Here is a 22,251-nt window from a genome sequence, read left to right on the forward strand (position 1 = left end):
TATTACACGTTATCCACTAAAACTGCTATGATAGTAAATTTTTAATTTAAAAGTATTTATTTATTTATTAACTTTTGTTATGTCTTTATTATATAATAATTCACACTTTTTTTATAATTATTTTCCTAAATATTTTTTTTCATGTTTACGAGATATAATACTTATTAATTTAATAGCTTAGTATTAGCTAGTAACTATTTACAAATAATTAGTTATCATGGAGAATTATGCGTCACTTTATTAACTTGTTAAAACCTAAAAGCAAATGATGCTAGAGAATTATATTTAAATTGTGAATTATATTTTTATATAAATTCTTTTTCAAATAGAAAACATATTAAACAAAAGAAGTATTTTAAAAAAATATCAAATTATAATATCGAAATTCTTTCAAGATTCATTACTCCTTAAGAGATACATATAAGATTTTGCATCAAATACATTATTTTTGATTTTTGAGTTGTAACAACGTTCCAACTAATTTGCATATTATGATATATCTCATACTTTGGGCTAGTGGATGTACATATTTACACTTGGCTAAATATAAATTTTTTGTTTTTGACCAAAAAAAAGAGATATATATCATACTTTTCATATTATTCATAGTTGAATTATAATTTATAAGTTTTAAATAGATTATTTGTTATCATTTTATGATTTTAATGTAATTTTTATAACGGAAAAGAGCAAAAAAACCTCTATCGTTTAACAAATGGTTTACTATCGAGTTCCATCCACCTATTTGTCTGAAAATACATCTAACGTTATCTTGAGGTCCGAAATTACCCCCGCGACTAACAAAATATTGTGTGGCCCCTTTTTTGATGAGCTGGCATAATTTTATTGGGCCACGTGAAACCTCAGTTCTGATTGAACAAACCCGCCCCAAATTTCGACCCGCCCCCTTTTTTGGAATAGAAATATGGTTTCAGCCACTATAATCTTTCCTAAGAGAACTAATGCACCCGACTTATCTAATTTACCACTATTACTGCTCGAATCATCTTCCGTTTTTCAGGTGACTACTTTCTTCTTCACTAACACAAGAATCTGAAACTAGGACGGGCTAGGATTTTCTTGTTGAATTTGCAAATTCTGAAAGTTGTAGCAAAGTTGAGGTTTTAATGTTAGGATCAACTTTCTTTGGCTTATAGGATGGTAGTTGGGGTTAGATGTAGTATTTATGAGTTTGGTATAAAGAGTCTTGAATGGATGGCTAAGACGACAAAGAAGAATTAAAAGAAATTAATCTCCCTATCCTCCTCACTTCTAAGAATAGCAGTGAGTTAGTGTTGGTTTTTTGTAGGAATTGGTGATATTCGATTTGAAGAGGCAGTGGAAAGAAAGAAGAAGAGTGGGCAAAAATTTTCATTAAAGGGACTTGTAGCTCGATTTGAAATCTCTAGATCTAAATTTGTTTCTCCAAATTGAATGGTATGATTTGAATGCATTGGAATTAATTTTAAGAACCTAAATATGAAGTTTGAGAAGGTTAAAGATGATTTGGGATAACCTTAATTCACATTTCGGATTGCAAATTTGCTGCAAAACAAAGTACCGAAGCCTATGTTCTGGTGTTGTTTGAGCTTGAATCATTGTGAGGAAGAAGATTGTCATGACCCAAAATCCACTATAGGTCGTGATAACATTTAACGTCGCCGTCAGGCAAGCCAACGGTGCTTAATCAACTTAGTTACTCATTTTATTATTTTTGAAATCACGAATCCCATTAAATAAGTAGAGTAAGATCTGGTACTCATAGAAACCCGTGATTTTTATTTCTAGCTTCTGTAGAAAAATATAATTACAAGGTAAAATGATAAGAATTACGTGATCTACAATAATGAACATCCAGTAGGAATCCCCAAAACCCGATGTCACAAGTGCATGAGCATCTAGTAAGGATTACATTAATAATGCAATATCTGTCTAGAATACAAGTTAGATAGGAGAATATAAATAACTCTAATGGAGACTCTATATGCTGCAGATCATAACATGGAATGCAACTCACCATAAAGTCCCTGCAACAACCGCGCCTTTGCACCCAAAAGACCACCAAACACACACACACACACACACACACATATATATATATATATATATATATACAAGTGTAGCATGAGTACATAAATCAATACGTACCCAGTAAGTATCTAGCCTAACTCTGAAAAAGTAGTAACGAGGAGTCAACGCCGACACTTACTAGAGGTCCAATAAAGCAGTATGCTAAATCCTAAACAGATATAAAGCACAACAATAATAGTAGGATGAAATGGTAACCAACATAATCTTTCAAAATTTCTTTTAACAATATAAACTTCTCAATCTCGTATCCTATCTCAACAACTCGGAAAATATGAAGTGCCAATAACAAATGAATAAGAAATACTATATAAAATGCAAGGATCCTTGTATTGAAAATCTCATAAATATTCGGATGCTAGCGATATAACGCACGATTATGCTGAGGTCGTGCGGCCCGATACCAAAAGGATCATGATACTGCAGAGGCGAATGACCCGATCCCATAATAATGTGTACATTGTCGAGGGTCGAGCGACACGAACCATAGATGCATCTATTATACTACAGAGGCAAACGACCCGCTCCCATAAGAGTGTGGTACAAAATCCTGCCGAGGCGAACGGTCCGATCCCATTAGAATAAGAAACTTTAGCGCATCATTGACCCCACTCATAAATATACGTGTGAGTTATGAAATTTAAGAGAAACTTAGCAATGAATATGCACAACGCGGGAGAAATTCTTAAGGGAAGCACAAATTATTCCGCAGATTATCAAGTAACTCGTCACATCTCTAAAATAGCAGTCTCAAGTCGTAATGCGAAATAAAGGAATTAAACAAGAGAAGATAACTCAAATAGTACAATTATAGCATGACATGAACCTACGTCTACCAGGATATAATCACGAATTCTAGCATACGCACGGCCACCCATCAACTCATTCGTGCGTAGCTCCCATAACATGCAGAACATAAGATTATAACACCTACAGGGTAAATTCTCCCTCAAAGGGTTAGACAGGAGACTTATCTCGCTTTGAAGTTCCATAACCGGCTCCAACGCAACTCTAACACCTCCAACTGATGCCCGTCACTCCAAAACTAGTCAAATAATGTTCAAACCAATAAAGATATACCCTAATGCTCATAATAAATCAATTTATAACAATTCCCAACACCGCTTGAAAACTAAATAAAGTCAACCCTCGGGCCCACGTACCCGGATTCCAAAAATATTCGAAGATAAACGTTACCCATAATATTACGAACTCAAATACATGATTTATTCCTAATTCCATGTCCAATTTCATTGTAAAAATTCAAAAATATCAAATTCTAGGTTTTCTTCAAAGTTTCACAATTTCCACCAATTTTCATCTTTAAATCCATGTATAATTCATGTATTTAACTCATAATGTGAAGAAATTACTTATCTAATGATGGGTGATGATGAAGCTCCTCCAAAATCGCTCAAGCTCGGCTCCCATGAAAGATTTGAGATAAAATGAGCAAAAACACGTTTTTTGCAAACTTTTACACTACCTAGGTGTCCTTTATCACAAACACGGCACTGGCCTCGCATTTGTGAAGCTCAACAAACTCAGGACACAAAACTCTTCTTCGCGAACGCGTGGTTGTCTCTCAAACGTGATGCTTCACCAGGCTTCTCTATCGCGGACACTTCCACTCCATCGCGAACACGAAGACCAATCTTCCCCAGGCCAGCTTCTCCAATGCGAACGCATAGAATTTTTTCCAAGCATACACGAATGCGAGCTTCTAGTCGCGAATGCAAAGCAAAAAATCTTAGCAGCCAATAGTCCTTCTTCGTGAACACATAAAACCCTTCGCGTTTGCGAAGGACAAAACCAGAACTAGCAACACAGAGCAAAAAGGGAGAAATTACCCTAAACCATCATGAAATACACCTGAGGCCCCCATGACCCCTCCCGATCACACTAACAAGTCTCAAAATATAACATGAACTTACTTAAGGCCTCAAATCACGCCAAACAACATCAAAACTATGAATCGACGATCGAAACCTTCTTTAAACTTTCTAACATTCAAATTTTGATGAACGCGTCCAAATTAAACTTAAACATTCCGGAATGACGCCTCTTTAGCCTAGGGTCTATCGGAAACAATCTCCCTTTCCTTCTAGGGTAGGGGTAAGGCTGCATAGATCCTACCCTCTCCAGACCCCACTTGTGGGATTATACTGGGTGGTTCTTGTTGTTGTTGTATTCCGGAAGGATGCCAAACTTTACGCACAAATCACATATCATGATACAAACCTATTCGAAGGCTCGGAACCCCAAACGTACATTGATAACACCAAAGTCCACCTCAAACCAAACTTAGGACATTCTAAAACCTTCTAAATGCCAACTTTCCATAATAAGCGCCGAAATGCTCCCGGGCGACCTGATACTCAACCCGAACATACGCCCAAGTACGAAATCATCATACGAACCTATTAGAACCTTCAAATACCGATTCCGAGGTCGTTTACTCAAAAGTCAAACCTTAGTTAATTCTTCCAACTTAAAGCTTTCAAAATTAGAATTTTCCATCCGAATCAACTCTGAACTTCCCAAAATTCAACTCCGACCACGCGTACAAGTCATAATACATGAAGTGAAGCTACTCAAGGCCTCAAACCGTCGAACGACGATCTAGAGCTCAAAATGATCGGTTGGGTTGTTACATTCTCCCCTACTTAAACATACGTTCATCCTCGAACGTGCCAAGAACTATTCTGGGGTTGTCCTAAATTACTGTTTATCACCTCGTCCACCTATCCGTGCTTCCACAAGAACTATGCTGATACCACACAATGCACCGCATACCTCATTTTCCCATGGTAACCTCCTCCAAGCACAACAACTGCAAATTCACTAACCCAATGCCCGCAATACACCTTATAACACATGTAAGCCCCGTTCCAACTCTCGCAATACTGCCAAGACGAAATATATGTGTAGAAACTCATAACCACCTGCCAAATTAATAAATCATGGAGTCTCTCCTCCTAACACGAACAATACCTCATTCTAAACTGAATAACGATATTTTCTCTTTAATATACCCTATATAACTCCAATCGCACCGATCTCAGGTCCAATAATCTCGTCTCACCTAGTACAAGCTGCTCGGGCAATAAACTACCTCAAACACCATCTAAATCTTATATGACGCCATCAATGTGCCAACAAGCTACAACCCGAATATAACTTATAAGGAAGAACAAACTTTTGCAAAGAACTACCCAGCCCGTAAAATGAATAAAATGGTCGAATATATGCTATGAACCCTTCTCAGAGAATGAGAAACAAAATACACAAGAATAGATATAGGGAATCGTACTCAACATCTCACTATTGCGGTGTGCAATCCGATCCACATATGATACCATTCCGGCTGTCGCGCCCTCTTTTTCCTCCACAGAGTCCGGGTTTCGACATTCATTGGGGAAAAACTCATTTCCTTTTGGGAATTGGGTATTTGAAAAGTCGCCACCTAACGGATTAAGGTGCGTTAGGGCACCTAGAGCAATTAACTCATGTAATCAGTTTGCACTACTAGAGATTAGGGTAAGGGATCGAAATAACCTTGAGGGGAAGGTGTTAGACATCCCTCGCGGTCCACAATGGTGGGTCCCGACCGAACTTAGTTATGTGAATTAGTCATTAATAGGTAAATAGTCTAAGCACCCATTTGAAAATAAGGGAAGTTTATATAATTTAAGCACATATACAATCAAGAAAGTTTAGATTGATCTAAGCATATGTAAATTAAGGAGGTTTGAACAGTCCAAACATACATAAACCAAGGCAGTCTAAGCACACATATGTGAATTGGGAAAGGGAAGTCCTAAGTTGATTAGCCTATAGGATCAATCTGTGCGATTCTCAGTAATCCTCCTCAACTAGAGGGGCTACACGTGACATTAGCGCACAGGTCATCATATCCTTTTACTACCCATTACCCTCCCCTTAGTGGTTATATAAGCGAGTTTAATTAACGAACTCTAAGCGTGCTTTGCCCGTCCCTTCCTTGTGGTCCTGGAGGAATTTAGGACCTCTAGACTTGGGTAGTTCTAGACACTCCTAGTGTATTTAAAAGGTGAAATCTAAGAGACAACGAAAAACACATAGAACTGTCAAATAGGAAACAATTGGGGGCTCATGTTTGCCTCTACAAATAATCAGATACATAGCACGTCTCAAAAATATTGTTTTTAATGAAATTCAGAAAGCCTTAGAACATGATATCTAGATGAACATCACATATATAGAATATGCAACAATGTTTAAAGTGAAGTGGCAGAACCCTAATCAGTTTGCCTACTAACTTTTAAAAAAACATGTGAAACCTGAGCAGTTTATAAATAATCAGAGCATAATTTCTCAGTTTTACAAGGTCATTAATCACCTAAGGTTTGCCTAGGCGTGGGGCTATATGCAATCATAGTTATAGGGGACGTTTAAACAATTTGAAGTTGTTTCAAACTATACACATGCTGGTCTAAGTGAACAAGTGATTTTATACAGATTGATGTTGGAACATGATACCTATGTGTGAAACTATTTTAACCCATTTTATTTGAGCGATATGAAGCAAATGCACGTATAGTCCTAAAAATAGGATCTCTAATGCACATGGAGAAGGTTGTTTATTAAGCAGTTTTAATAATCAAGTGACAGGATTTCTAAGTGATCACGAATTATACAGAATCAGAAATAAAGTGATGATCTACCTCATGTTTCAAGTATGCAAAGCAGTAAATGTGAGTGCTTTAAAACAAGATATCTAATGTACTGATTTAGCATGATTTAATGCAAACAACCATATCAATCCTAAGCATGGTATCTAGTGCATCACACAGATCTAAACATGATCTCTACTTATGCGTCAACCTAAAACATGGGATCTACCCAGTTTTCCCACATACATCATATATGGAATCCTCCATTTTTACTAATCACCCTAACATCTGTTTACAAATAATATTATTACAGACTAGGATCAAATGAATTACATAAGTAAATGAAACTATACTATATGGAGCCTAAATCAGGCCCAAAGTAAACCTGGAAATGCCAGCCCTTCAACAAAGTCTTAGAAGCCAAAAAATTCACAGCCAATAATGTGTGGCTTGGTGTGTCAGAGTGCCCTAGGGACCTCAAGGATCCCGGGCAGTGTTCATATCAAGGCCATTTCTCAAATGGGGATTGATTATATGGAGTGTGGAAGGGCCAACTCTGGTATGCTAGAGTTTAGAGAGATCTCAAGGATTCCTAAGCAGTACACATACCAGAGGGGCAAAACTTAATAATCTAGGAGTAGGGTGAGAGTGTTTGACATAGTTTTGAAAGACTTAGTGAAAAACAGTGAGGAGATAACTTTTAGGAGTGTAAAAGATTTCCAAAATAGTCCAGATTTAAGAAGATGCTAAGAATGAAAACCAATTTTTAGAAGAATACTAAGAACATTTTGAAATCAGTTCTGAAGAGAGCAAATTCAGCAAACAAGCAATCAGTCACATAATACCCAGATTCAAAGACATGCAGATCTCACACAAGGGTGAAAGGGGTTGGGAACATATTAAAATCACATTAAGGGGGCACATGAATAGGGCACAGGGAAGACATATAGACAACAAATGCACATGACACTTAGGAGTCTTAGAGACTTAATAGGCTAGCCATGATAATAAGGCAATTAAGACATAGAGCAAAGATGTAGTAAAATCATGTGGAAAACAAGGGTGTCTTAGATAGGATTAGACATACAGTTAAGTTCATTAGGGAATTAAGCTACTAATCATGATCACACCAATCTAAGGGAGTAACAGAAACATGGTTAGTTAGTATCAAACCATTAAATGAAGTCAGGGCATACTGATTACATGCTTGAGTAAATGGAGACAAAATTTAGACATGCAGGGTAAAGCAGTAAACAAAAGTACAACTTGAATGCATAACCAATCGAACTAGTGCAAGAGTAAACATAGAACAAATAGAGTGGAGTTTCAAAATTGAACTAGAGACATACCAGTTGAAGAAAAGAGTACAAAATGTAATGCAGGTGCAGTTCCAATGTTTAGCCTTGGCTTTCAGCCGGCTAGACCAGTAATTATCACAAGTAACAGAGAAAGAAAAGAGAGTTTGAGTGTTCATGTGTGTTCTTTGAACTTGTGTTCGTGTGTTGAAAGGTAAATAAGAGAGTTTATATAGTTGTTCAAGAGTAGAGAAAATAAGATAAAGGAATCAATAATCAGCAATTAAGGGATCTCAGAATATAATCATACAAAGAGTTTAACATAGTCTTCCCTTAATTAAGGGCAATTAGCCAATGGTAATGACACGATTAATTAAGGCAAGTGGTTCAAATCAGACCAAATAAAGGAGTAAATAATCAAGGATCTAATTAAGGAAAGAATCAGTAAATATTCATCAATAAAATAAGGCAAGAATGACTAATTAAGGTCGTAATCATAGAAATAGGCAAGACTTAGGAGTACAGATTCTTAACAGTGCAAATCAATCAACCAGATTAACAACAATTCTGGAAAGAATATATCGATTCCCATAAATAAAGTAGACTAAGTAAAACTTTATAAACACAAAGAAGTTAATTGGAAAATTGATTCAAAAATCCTAATAGAGATTAGTTATTTGACGAAGGAAAATCATGTAGGTCAAAGATACAGAGTGAATCAATACAACTAGTAACATTGAAAAACTCAAAATCAAAGCAAAAAATCAAAAAATCAGAGTTTCACATAAATCGACTAGGGTTTAAGCAACATTTGCCTAAATAAGTCAAGAACACTAAAGGATAATCGATTAAACATTTAAAAATTAGAAATACCTTGAGAAAATGACTTATAATGAACCCTAGTTTAGGGAAAAGTCGAAAAATTAGTTGAAACCGGAAAATTTCAAGGAAATCATGTAAGAGTTGCTCGATTCGTCTCATATCTATACAAACCTGAGAAGATCAGAGATAATAAATTAGAGTTTTTTAGAAAGCATAACTGAGACGAGAACAGAGGCCTAGAAAACCATGGATTCATAGCAAAATAAGAAAGGTTTCTTACTCATGGTCGAGCAAACATTCTGAAACAGGCAAAGAAATTAAAGGTGCAAACCGGACCACCTAGGTCCCTTGAGATCTTCTCAAGGATCTAGGAAACTGATGAACCATAGAAAGTAGGAGGCCAGTATAGGCCTGAGATGACAAAGAAACATCATAGAACGGAGGGCTAAGCCGGTGACGGCGCCTGAGGATTAGGGTTTAGGTAGAAAGCGTTTGAGAGAGAAGAGAGAGGGTGATACGGGGAGGGGGGGGAGGTCATTAGGGTTTAATTATGGTAGGGAAAATCTGGACCGTTGATCAAAATATAATCAACGACCAGGATTGGCCATGGTATTGGGTCGGGCAGGCTTAGTTTTGGGCATAAGGAGTTGGGCCAAATTATAAGGGGTCTTGGGCTGGTCACTTGGGTTAAAATTGAAAACAAAAGGGCTATTTGTTAAATACCCAAGCAATTGAATAAGATTAATTTATAAAATAATTAACTAATTATATAAAAAAATGATTTTGATGCATAGAAATATTTTAAAATAATTATTTAATATTTTAAAAATATAATGGACCAATTTCATGTAAAATAATGCAGTGAGGCATGCATAGTCTATAATTGCAAAACTATTGCAATTGTAACCAAAAGGGATAAATCCGGCCATTTGTGAAATGGTTTGAACTTAATAGGGTTATAAATAGCAAAATTAAATCAATGAGGTATTATAGAGCCGTTTGTGATGCAATTTTGTAATTATTTATATAAATAAAATACTAGAATAAATTAAATTAAAATATAGAAATTATGGAAAAATATCAATTGATGCTAATGCGTAATTTTGAAGGTGTATATGCACTTTGAAAATATTATACGGAAAAATTGAGTATCAACAACTGCCCCTCTTTATCCGGAAAGGATGAAAGAGTTTTCGGGTAAAGAAATGATGGCCAATTTTGACCGAATGGGGTGTTTTTTCAGAAAAATAGAGGCCGAACTCTGGTTTTTGACCTTCCTACATATCTTTGATTTTATAGGAATCAGGCCATGTGTAGTTCCGGATCCACCGGTGAATGAAGGCGATGGAGTTGTTATGGGAAGGGTGGCCAATTTTAGCAAAGGTTCTTTTGTGAATGGTAAGGTCGGACGGAGTTATGATTTTGGGTTTGGAGTTTATCGGATATATTATTGGGCAGATAGATGGATATCACAAAGTAGGATGGGTAACGAATGAGAATCGGTTATGAATGGCAAAGTGAAAAAGGCATGAGCGGAAATCGGAGCGAAGGTTGCTCCTGTTTGAAAACGGTTACCTTTGGGACCATATGCAAACTCAAAATACAATGCATGAAAGTACGTAGATTACTGCAAAAATTAAACGTGATGCAAATTCCCTTTGGACCATGAAAGATTGCCTTTGGACGGTGCAGATGATTTCCTTAGACTATGATGTCCTGGGCCATGAAGTGTGAGTAGGAGATTCGCAGGCCATGAAATGATGTTCTCGAGCCATGAAAATGGTGACTCCGAACCATGACACCTTTGAATAATGATATGCAAATTTGAGAGATCCTTAGGCCATGGTATGGTGTCTTCCGACTATGAGGATGATGCCTTTAGACAATGACGCCTTTGGACAAGTCGGCGATATTTCAGCCCATAAGATGTAATAATATGATGCTAAAATTAACAAGACAAGGCTTAGTCTTGTGAGGCTGAGGGCAGAGCTTAGCCCGAAAGAGGAACAAATAGATAGTGATGGAATAGAGCAATATTTATGCGAAGAGGGACGATGCTTAGTCCCATGGAAGGCAGGGCTTAGCCTTATGCAAAATAGAGACAGAGCTTAGTCTCATGCAAGAAGAGTACAAGGCTTAGTCCCATGCAAATAAAAGGCAGAGCTTAGCCTTATGCAGATATAGAGGCAGGGTTTAGCCTTATGCGAGATTCGGGATAGGGCTTAGTCCCATTCAAATGGAAGGCAGAGCTTAGCCTTATGCAAATATGGAGGTAGGGCTTAGCCTCATGCAAGATTGGAGACAGAGCTTAATCTCATGCAAGATGCGGGACAGGGCTTAGTCTCATGCAAATAGAAGGCAAATCTTAGCCTTATGCAGATATGGAGGCAGGGCTTAGCCTCATGCAAGTATGGAGGTAGAGCTTAACCTCATTCAAGATGTGGGATAGGGCTTAGTCCCATGCAAGAGAAGGCAGAGCTTAGCCTTATGTAGATATGAAGGCAGGGCTTAGCCCCATGCGAGATGGAGGTAGAGCTTAACCTCATGCAAGATATGGGACAGTGCTTAGCCCCATGCAAGCGAAGGCAGAGCTTAGCCTTATGCGGATATGGAAGAAGGGCTTAGCCTCATGCGAGATGGATGTAGAGCTTAACCTCATGCAAGATGCGTGACAGGGCTTAGTCCCATGCAAGGAACAAGTAGCAAAATAAGAGTAGAATATTTCTTAGCTGGAGATGTATTCAGTGTCTGGTGGCCCGATTGATGGTGATTTTGCTACGTGCGTATGTTTGCAATTGCTACTGTTATGTTTAATGTGCCTGCGCTAAAAGAAAAATTGTAAGTTTTGTAAGGGGAGGTTGGTTCGTGCCTCCGTTTGATGGCCTTACTCCTCCGCTCTGGATGCCTTGTTTGAGTTTCCCTGGATAAGACCTGGCTATTACGGGAGTAGAGTTTTCGAAAAAATATGCAATTATTGATGAAAAATAATGTTATTTTTTGAAACATGGTGAAATATCAAGTAATTTTAGATGAACTAATGACTGTAACACATTTAAGAGACATTGCAACTTCCTTATGTTAGAGTTTTGAGGGTTTTCCTCAAAATTTTGCCCTATTTTGGTAGATGATTCTTCGGCCGTTTGCGAGCAACGAGCTTGTTGAACCTTCTTCCGAATTTTGAGAATCCTTCTAAAAATTTTGCCCCATTTTCTTAACCAATTTCTGACTTTCTGGTACGTGACGTCGGATGGACTTACTCTGGAATTTTGAGGGTCCTCCTTAAAATTCTACCCCAATTTCTGTTTCTGGGGGGAAATGGAAATTTTATTATGATATGACCAAACCAACAAGGCTGCCTACGTATCCTCTCTTAAATGGGAATCAGGTCAAGCGTAGTTCAATTACATCAGATGAAGAAGTGTAAATAGTCTAAATATAGTATCTCTTGACTGCGTCTGAATTGATTGGTTTCGACCAAACTTCTCCGTCCATTTCTACAAGTATGAGTGCTCCTCCTGTTAACACCCTATGAACCATGTAGGGGCCTTGCCATTTTGGAGAGAATTTCCCTTTGGCTTCATTTTGATGTGAGAAGATCTTCTTCGGCATCAGCTGTCCTGGTGCAAACTGTTATGGTTTGACCTTTTTATTGAAAGCTCGGGACATTTTGTTCTGATAAGCTGACCGTGACATACTGCGTTCATTCTTTTTCCATCTATAAGGGCCAATTGCTCATAGCGGCTCCTCATCCATTCTGGATCGCTGAGTTCGGCTTCCTGTATGATCCTTAAAGAAGGAATCTCTACCTCGGCTGGGATGACAACTTCAGTACCATAAACCAATAAGTAGGGATTTGCCCCAGTTGATGTACAGACTGTAGTGCGGTACCCCAATAAGGCAACGGGTAACTTCTCATGCCATTGTTTGTGGTTTTCTACCATTTTCCTTAGTATCTTCTTGATGTTCTTGTTGGCGGTTTCTACGGCTCCGTTCATTTGAGGTCTATGTGCTGTGGAGTTCTTGTGCTTGATTTTGAAGGTCTCACACATGGCTTTTATTATATCACTGTTCATATTGGCGGCATTATCAGTGACAATGGACTCGGGAACTCCTAATCGACAAACAATACGATCCTTGATAAAGTCTGTGACGACTTTCTTTGTTACAACTTTGTAGGATGCAGCCTCTACCCATTTTGTGAAGTAGTCAATGGCTACTAGAATAAACCTGTGCCCATTTGAAGCAGTGAGCTCGATAGAATTGATGACATCCATTTCCTAGGCGGTGAATGGCCAAGGTGAGCTTGTGGCATTGAGTTCATTTGGTAGCACTTTTATCATATCGGCATGTACTTGACATTGGTTGCATTTTTGGACATACTGGACACAATCTATCTCCATGGTCATCCAAAAATAATCGGCTTTAAGTATTTTCTTGGCCAAGACAAAATCATTCATATGCGTGCGGCAGGACCCAATATGTATCTCCTCAAGTAGCTTAGAAGCCTCTTTTGCATTGACAGATCTTAGCAATCCCAAATCAGGGGTTCTTCTGTACAAGTTTCCTCCGTTGTGGAAGAAGTGATTGGACAATCTCTGAAGTGTGTGTTTCTGAGTATGGTTCGCATGCTCCGGATATTCTCCCTTTGCCAAATATTCTTTGATATTGTGAAACCAAGGTTTTCCGTCCGTATCCTCTTCAACATGGACACAATGCACCGGCTGATTATGAATTCTCAATGGGATCAATGAAATTCTTATCTAGATGTTGTATCATAGATGACAAAGTGGCCAATGCATCGAAAAACCCATTCTGCATTCTGGGCACATGCTGAAACTCTATCTTCGTGAACCTTTTTATCAATTCCTGCACATGGAGCAGATATGGCAATATCTTGGAATTGTTGGTGGCCCACTCTCCTTGTACCTGGTGCACGAGAAAATTTGAATCACCAATTACCAGCAGCTCCTAAATATTCATGTCAATTGCCATGTTGAGCCCCAGTATGCAGGCTTCATACTCTGCCATGTTGTTGGTGTAGGGAAATCTGAGTTTAGCAGACACCGGATAATGCTGGCCAGTTTTTGATACTAAAACCACTCCAATGGCCACTCCTTTGAAATTTGTAGCTCTATCAAAGAACATCCTCCAACTATTGTATTCTTCCATAATGTCCTCTTCTACGAATGACACTTCTTCATCAGGAAAATATGTTTTCAAGGGTTCGTATTCTCCTCCCACAGGATTTTCATCAAGATGGTCTGCTAATGCTTGTCCTTTGACCACCTTTTGGGTTACATAGACGATATTAAACTCACTTAACAGTACCTACCACTTGGCTAACTTCCCAGTCGGCATGGGTTTCTGAAATATGTACTTTAGACGGTCCATCCTGGATATAAGGTATGTAGTGTAGGCATAAAAGTAATGCCTCAATTTCTGAGCTGTCCAGGTCAAAACACAACAAGTGTGTTCCAGCAGAGAGTATCGTGCTTCATAAGGTGTGAATTTCTTACTTAGGTAGTATATGGCTTGCTATTTTATCCCTATCTCATCATGTTATCCAAAAACGCATCCGAAGGCTCCATCTAATACAAATAAATAGAGTAGCAAAGGTCGACTTGGCTCTGGAGGGACCAAGACCGGTGGTGTGGACATGTACTCTTGATTTTGTCAAAAGCTTTCTGACAATACTCAGTCCAACTTGTTTCGGCATCTTTCCTCAACATTTTGAAGATGGGTTCACATATAACTGTGGATTACGCTATGAAGTGACTGATATAGTTGAGACGTCCTAGGAAGCTCATCACGTCCTTTTGCTCCTAGGCGGCGGTAACTCCTGAATAGCCTTAACCTTAGACGAGTCCATCTCGATCCCTCGACAACTGGCAATGAATCCTAGTAACTTTCCTACGGGAACCATGAATGCACACTTTGTGAGGTTCAGTTTTAAGTTGTACATCTTTAATCTGTCAAAGAACTTTCTCAAGTCCGCTATGTGATCTGCGGCCCTCTTGGATTTGATAATGACGTCATCCACATACACCTCTATTTCTTTGTGTATCATATCATGGAAGATGGTTATCATGGATCTCATGTAAGTAGCCTCAACATTCTTTAGACCAAATGGCATTATCTTGTAGCAATACATCCCCCATAGTGTAATAAAAGCTGTTTTCTCTGCGTCGTCTTCATCCATCCAGATCTAGTGATAACCCGCGAAGTAATCTACAAAGGATTGGAGCTCATGCTTGGCACAATTGTCGATCAGAATATGTATATTTGGTAGTGGGAAGTCGTCCTTAGGACTTTCTCTATTCAAGTCTCGATAGTCACTACATACTCTGACTTTCCTGTCTTTCTTCGGAACTGGTAAAATGTTGGCTAACCAGGTTAGGTACTCAACCACTCTGAGGACTTTGGCTTTGATTTGCTTAGTAACTTCCTCCTTGATTTTCAGGCTCATATCTGGTTTGAATTTACTAAGTTTCTGCTTCACTGGCGGACATATAGGATTGGTAGGCAACTTGTGAGCCACTATGGACGTGCTCAAACCGATCATGTCATAATATGACCATGCAAATATATCCTCATACCCCTTCAAGAAATGAATGTACTCCTTCTTCTCTGTTGGTGATAAGTGAATGCTGATGCGAGTCTCCTTGACGGTTTCGGCGTCACCCAAATTTACTACTTCGGTTTCGTCCAGGTTAGACTTAGGCTTATCTCAAATTTCTCAACCTCCCTGACAATCTCCTCAGGTATTTCATCTTCTTCATCTAAGTCACTATCCTTATATTGCGTTGCCTCATTACATGTCACAGTCACCGGTTCATCAGCAAAAGTAACAATAATGCTGTAGAAAGAAAAGTGTGAAAGGTAATAATGAATAATAAATAGCAATGCATTCATTAGAACTAAAAAAATCCAAAACAAGTACGGCTCGATGAACCGAGCATTTATTTGAAACAAGTAAGTCTTTAAAAACAAAACTACTGAAAATCTTAGATGCCTAGCATGGCTATAGAAGTAAAATTAAGTTGATTGTCAAGATACCCAGGGACTCAGTAGGCCCGGGATGGTATGGCAGTCCAGTTCCTGAGAACAACTCCATTCTCCACAGTCTGAATAGTGAGGCCTTCTTCCTTCTCCTCCTCAATTATTGCACTGCAATCCATGTCTTCGTCCTCTAGGAACAGATTTCTCAACCCAGTTAATGCTTCTTCTGTAGTTCCCCATATTGTATAAGCTTGGTGAAAAGTCTGACCCAAATGTGGCACTGGTTGCTCGAGAGGGTAATAAGGTCCACGCCATGGAGGCGACCAGTCATCATACTATTGCCATGCATACTGGTATCCTAGTCCGAAGGTAGTACATGACGTTTTAGCTGTATTGGTTTGGTAATGCCTTGGAGATTCTTCCCAATCCCTTTGCCGGGTTCATACCCAGACCATGCTAGTATGCTTTCTATCTTGTTACTCCACCATTTGGCTTTTTCAACGGCATTGACACATTTGATGTGATGATAAGTTTCCCCTCCTAGCCTTTGATAACTAGGGATTATGATGCATTTTACATTCCTTCTAGCTTAAGTTTTGATTAGAAATGTGTAAAAATTAGTCCCACAAGCTCACAAGTTGTACTTGATTGCAGGGTTGATCAACAAGGTGACATGGTGTCAAAAAACCAGCACAAAAAGGAGTAAAACTTGCACAACTACCAAGACCAAAACCAAGCTCAGTCAAACAGAACCAATGCGGCTGCACACTCTTTTGTGCGGTCCACAAAGATGAAGATCAGAGAGTATGCTTCTCAGTCATCTAGGCAATGCAGCAACAAAGGACTTTGTGCGGTTCGCATTGATTCCACTGTGGCCGCACTCGATTTCGTGCGGTCCGCAAAGCCAAAGTTTAGAGAGGTGGCATTTTGGGGAATCTGGTCAATACGGTCCGCGGTCCATTTTGTGCGGACCGCAATAGAAGCCACCTCGGCCGCGGTGCATTTTGTGCGATCCGCGATGGCCAACTTTAGAGAGCAGATTAGTCAAGCCAAGAGCCTTAGTGCGGCCACACTCTATTTTGTGCTGTCCTGCACTAGCCCCGCAGGAGTATTTTTGTCCAGAATTTTCAGCCTAGTATAAATAGTTTCTTTTCTCATTTTTAGGTCATCAGATAGTTTTGGACGTAGAGCTGCGCTCGTGAACTCATTTCTTTTACCATTTTGAGTAATGTTAGCTTAGTTTCAACATTAAATCTTCAAGTTTTATTTAGTAATTAATTATTATGGTCTTTTCTTCATCTATTTCTTTGTTTTCTTCTATAATTATGAGTAGCTAGACCCATTAGCTAGGGTTGTGGCTCAAACCTAGTGTGAGTAATTGATGGGTCTTGTATTTTGATGTTTGATTGTCTATGAGTGTTTGATATTTTGACTAATTTAGGGTTTTAATGTTGACTTAGTGGTTGCAAACACTAGTTTATGCCTAGTAGACTTTGGTTCTTCTTGAGAAAGAGAGCCTAAGTCCATGAAATTGGTCCAATAAGGAATTGGGGCGTATTCAAGAAATTGATAGCCCCAATTAAAAGGTTAAATCTAGAGATAGTAATACCTGACTTGAACCTCAATTTCTTGCACAAATTTGCATACCCAATTGGTCTTGAGAAAGTCAATTTGCGCAAAATCACTCAAACTACCGAGAGGTATAGAGTGAGTAAAATCGTGCAATGGTTATAACATACTCCCCAAATGTGACAATCTAGCCTTAGACTCAAGAATCCATTAGTTAACCACTTAGGAGAAAGTCACTAGCCTAGTGCCTTTTATCTATTTGATCAACTCTCAATAGTTTAATCTTAGCTTTACTTAGCATAATTTAGCATCGTAGTAATATAAAATTAGAAGTGAAACTAAAACAAACAATGTTTAGAAGTGCAATTAGGAACAATTACACAACTCCCATTTAGATAGGAACTCAACTTTAATATCTATCTCCCTGTGGAAATCAATCCCGACCTTCTCGGGTAAAAGCCGCTTCGACCTCTCTTGCTACTTAATAGTATTACAGAGTTGGCCTCGTTCACTTTTTGGCATTGTTGCCGGGGAGCTAACGATTTTTGTGATCTATCTAAATAGTTTTGGGTATATCTCTTCTTTCCTTTCGTGTTACTAATTTGTGAGTGTCAAAACTTCAAGTACAAAATGGCAGCAAACTTAAACAACACACCTCTTGGAGGTCTTCTACCGGGGGAGGAAGTAGATGACAATGTTGAAGATGAGGTCCCTATTGTGCCTCAAGGTCAAAGGAGAGGCCGCCAGGCCAATGAGAATATTCCAGACCCTCCCCCGCCACCTCCAAGAGTGGCTCCTCGAGTGCTTCCAAACCAAGGCTATGCAAGTACAATTGTCCCACCCCGGATTCGGGCAGGCAATTTTCAAATTACCAATGTGATGCTGACATTGCTGGAGCAGCGTGAGTATTTCACGGGCGCTGCCAATCAAAATGCTTACAAAACTCAAGGGGTTCATGGATACCTGTTAGGGGAGCAAGGAAACAAATGTGTCCGAGGATGCACTTCGGTTGAGAATCTTCCCATTTTCACTTATAGGGAAGGCATTGGATTGGCTTGAGCGACTTCCCAACCATTCCATCACTACTTGGGATGAGTTGGCAGACACTTTCATTGCAAAAATTTTCTCACCAGGTCATATGGCAGCATTGAGAGATGAGATCTTGGCTTTCAAGCAGGAGCCCACTGAACCTTTGCATGAGATTTGGGAGAGCTATAGAACAATGGTAAAGGAATGCCCCAACAATGATATGACTGAGGCGATGATCCAATAGACTTTCTACCGGGGCATTAACACAACAAACCAATGCTTAGTGAACCAACTTGCTGGGGGCAACTTCATGAAGTTGTCTTATGATGAGGCTTGTGACATTCTTGACGAGATGGCTGACACTTCTTATGCTTGGCAAAGTAGAGCCAATGTGCCCCAGGGTGACCCCACGGTCACTCATTTGCACAAGGAGTTACATGATCATAGGCTGGCTATAGCGGAGTTGACAACTACAATAAACCAACTAGCAAAGTCATAGTTGCAACAAGTTCAAAATCCTCGCCAAGTGAATGCCATAGAGGGTGTCAACATGTTAGTCAACAAAAGAAGACACAGAGGTCAAAGAACCAAGGGAATTCGGAGAAATTTGACAATGATTATGGTGGATTCCAAGATGATAGTTATGATGGGCATAATGAAGAGGTACAATACATGAATAATTATCAAGGCCAAAGGGGAAATTCTTCCAACCAACAACAATGGAGACCCCATGGCAATTGGGGAAATCAACAACAACAAGGCAATGGTAATTGGGGGAACAACAACCAAAACTCCAACTGGGCAATCATAACAATAATCAGAACAATCAGGGTAATTGGAATGGGAACAACAACAACTAGGGTGGTAACAACAATCAAGGTGGGTGGAACAATGACAATCAAGAAAATTGGGGGCAAGGCTTTCAAAGGCCCCCAATGTATCAACAACCAAACAATTCGCCCCCATTTCCATCCCAAGGTCCTAGTTCTTCTAACACTGACATGGGCAGAATTGAAATGATGTTTGAACAGATAATGAAGAAGAGTGCATATTCCGATGCTCAGTTGTCTTCCCATAATACTTCAATTAGAAATTTGAAGGTGTAGTTAGGACAAATCTCACAGTCCTTGAATACTCGCCCTAAGGGTGCTCTACCAAGTGATACGATAGTAAAACTGAAGGGTGGGAACAATTATGTTATGGTTGTAACTACAAGGAGTGGACGAGGCGGTGATGTGAATGCCTCCAAACAAAAGTAAATTTTGAGTGATGAAGTTGAGTTGAAAGAAGATGAAGTTCCTTTGGTGGTTGAAAATATGATTGATGAGAATATGAATGAAGAAGTGAGGGTTGATATTCAAAATGCCGAGGTGGAAACTCAAAATGACGTGAACCCGTCTAGGGAACACATAATAGACATGGTGGAGCCGTTTGTGCCTAAAGCCAAGGCTCCTTTGCCAAAGCCACCTCCACCTTATCCTCAAAGGCTTGCGAAACAGAAAAATGGGAATCAGTTTAAAAAGTTCATTGATATGATGAAGAGCTTATCTATTAATGTGCCCTTGGTTGAGGCACTTGAACAAATGCCGGGCTATGCTAAATTCATGAAGGACTTGGTGACAAAGAAACTATCCATGCATTGTGAAACTATAAAGATGACCCACCAAGTTAGTGCAATAGTGCATTCAATGGCCTCGAAGCTTGAAGATCCCGATGCTTTCACCATTCCTTGCACCATTGGGAGTGCGAACTTTGCTAAGGCTCTATGTGATTTGGGGGCAAGTATCAACTTGATGCCCTACTCAGTTTTTAAGACTTTGGGTATTGGGCAACCAAGGCCGACTTCTATGAGATTGCAAATGGCAAATAGAATGATGGAAAGACCATTGGGTATTATTAATGATGTTCTTGTCTGGGTGGACAAATTTGTCTTGCCAGCTGACTTTGTGATCTTGGATTATGAGGTGGATGATGAAGTTCCAATCATATTGGGGAGACCTTTCCTTACTACTGAGAAGGCCTTAGTTGATGTGGAAGCAGGAGAACTCACCTTCCGGGTGGGTGATGAAAAAGTGGTATTTCATGTATGCAAGTCAATGAAGCAGCCCAACAGTTCCGAGGTGTGCTCTTTTGTGGACCTTGTCACGACAGTGATATTTGATGATAACATTGCAATGATCAATGTGGAGGACCCACTAGAGGCCATATTATTGAATCTTGATGTCAATGATGATGAGGGCCGAGTGGAGTGTGTGAATGCTTTACATGGGATGGGCTCTTACTCTTATGAGCCTAGAAAACTATCTTTGGACCTTGAGAATCAGAAGACTCCACCAACAAAACCTTGAATTGAGGAGCCTCCGGTATTGGAGTTGAAGCCGTTGCCTCCACACCTCAGGTATGAGTTCTTAGGCCCTAGTTCTACTTTGCCAGTTATTCTTTCCTCTTGTCTTACTAACATGCAGGTTGATGCCACATTGGCAGTGCTTCAAAAGCGGAAAAAGGCAATTAGATAGACTCTAGCTAATATTCGGGGGATAAGACCCGCATTCTGTATACACAAGATTATTCTGGAAGAAGATGCAAAGCCCTTCTTGGAACATCAAAGGAGGTTGAACGAAGCAATGCAAGAAGTTGTGAAAAAGGAGGTGATCAAGTGGTTGGATGTCGGGGTTGTGTATCCCATCTCTGATATCTTTTGGACTTCGCCGGTGCAATGTGTACCGAAGAAGGGTGGCATGACCGTGGTTGCAAATTCAAAAAATGAGTTGATTGCTACCAGAACTGTCACCGATTGGAGGGTATGCATGGACTACCGCAAGTTGAATAAAGTGACCTGCAAGGATCACTTTCCATTGCCTTTTCTTGACCAGATGTTAGATCGACTTGCTGAGAATGCCTTCTACTATTTCTTGGATGGGTATTTTGGGTAAAACCAAATCTTGATTGCTCCAGAAGATTAGGAGAAGACCACATTCACTTGTCCATATGACACCTTTGCTTTTCCTCAGATGCCTTTTGGGTTGTGTAATGCACCGGCTACGTTTCAGCGGTGTATGATGGCCATTTTCACCGATATGGTGGAAGATATTTTGGAGGTGTTCATGGACTACTTCAGTGTTGTGGGTGATTCATTTGATGAGTTTTAAAATATCTTGATAGAGTTTTGGCCCGTTGTGAAGAAGCCAATCTTGTTCTTAATTGGGAGAAATGCCATTTCATGGTGGAAGAGGGCATAGTTCTTGGGCATAAAATTTCAAAGCACGGTATTAATGTAGACAAAGCAAAAATTGATGCGATTTCAAGGCTCCCTCCCCCTACTTCTGTCAAGGGAGTTAGAAGTTTTCTTGGGCATGCGGGGTTCTACCTGAGATTTATTAAAGACTTTTTGAAGGTAGTGAACCCCTTATGCAAGTTATTGGAAAAGTATGCCAAGTTTGTGTTCGATGAGAGATGTATGCAAGCCTTTGAACTTCTCAACATTACCGCACCTAATTGGAGCTTTCCCTTTGAGCTCATGTGTGATGCGAGCGATGTTGCGGTTGGGGCGCTTTTGGGTCAAAGAGTGAACAAAATGTTTCATCCGGTGTACTATGCAAGCAAGACAATGAATGATGCTCAAGTGAACTACACGGTGACCGAAAAAGAACTTTTGGCTATTGTGTTGGCAATGGAGAAATTTCGGCTGTATCTTATGGGTGCCAAGGTCATAGTCCATACCGATCATGCCGCACTCCGGTACTTGATGATGAAGAAGGATTCCAAAGCTAGACTGATGCGATGAGTCTTGTTAC

The 22,251-nt window shown here is 39.4% G+C and overlaps 1 protein-coding gene across 1 annotated transcript; it reads left to right on the forward strand.

The window, feature by feature from the left end:
• Positions 1 to 21,081: 21,081 nt before the first annotated feature.
• Positions 21,082 to 21,606, forward strand: LOC138874746 (uncharacterized). Its single transcript, XM_070153527.1, has 2 exons — positions 21,082 to 21,258; positions 21,469 to 21,606. The coding sequence occupies exons 1-2, from the start codon at positions 21,082 to 21,084 to the stop codon at positions 21,604 to 21,606; spliced, it is 315 nt and encodes a 104-aa protein (XP_070009628.1).
• The last annotated feature ends 645 nt before the right edge of the window (positions 21,607 to 22,251 follow it).

This window comes from Nicotiana sylvestris, chromosome 8, assembly GCF_000393655.2.
Source record: "Nicotiana sylvestris chromosome 8, ASM39365v2, whole genome shotgun sequence".
NCBI classification, from domain to species: domain Eukaryota; kingdom Viridiplantae; phylum Streptophyta; class Magnoliopsida; order Solanales; family Solanaceae; genus Nicotiana; species Nicotiana sylvestris.

Excerpts from the sequence above, each read along its gene's own strand:
- LOC138874746 (XM_070153527.1), top strand. The coding sequence starts at position 21,082 with ATGCAAGAAGTTGTGAAAAAGGAGGTGATCAAGTGGTTGGATGTCGGG. Across the intron at positions 21,259-21,468 it reads GAACTGTCACCGATTGGAGG|ATGCCTTTTGGGTTGTGTAA; the intron begins GTATGCATGGAC and ends GCTTTTCCTCAG.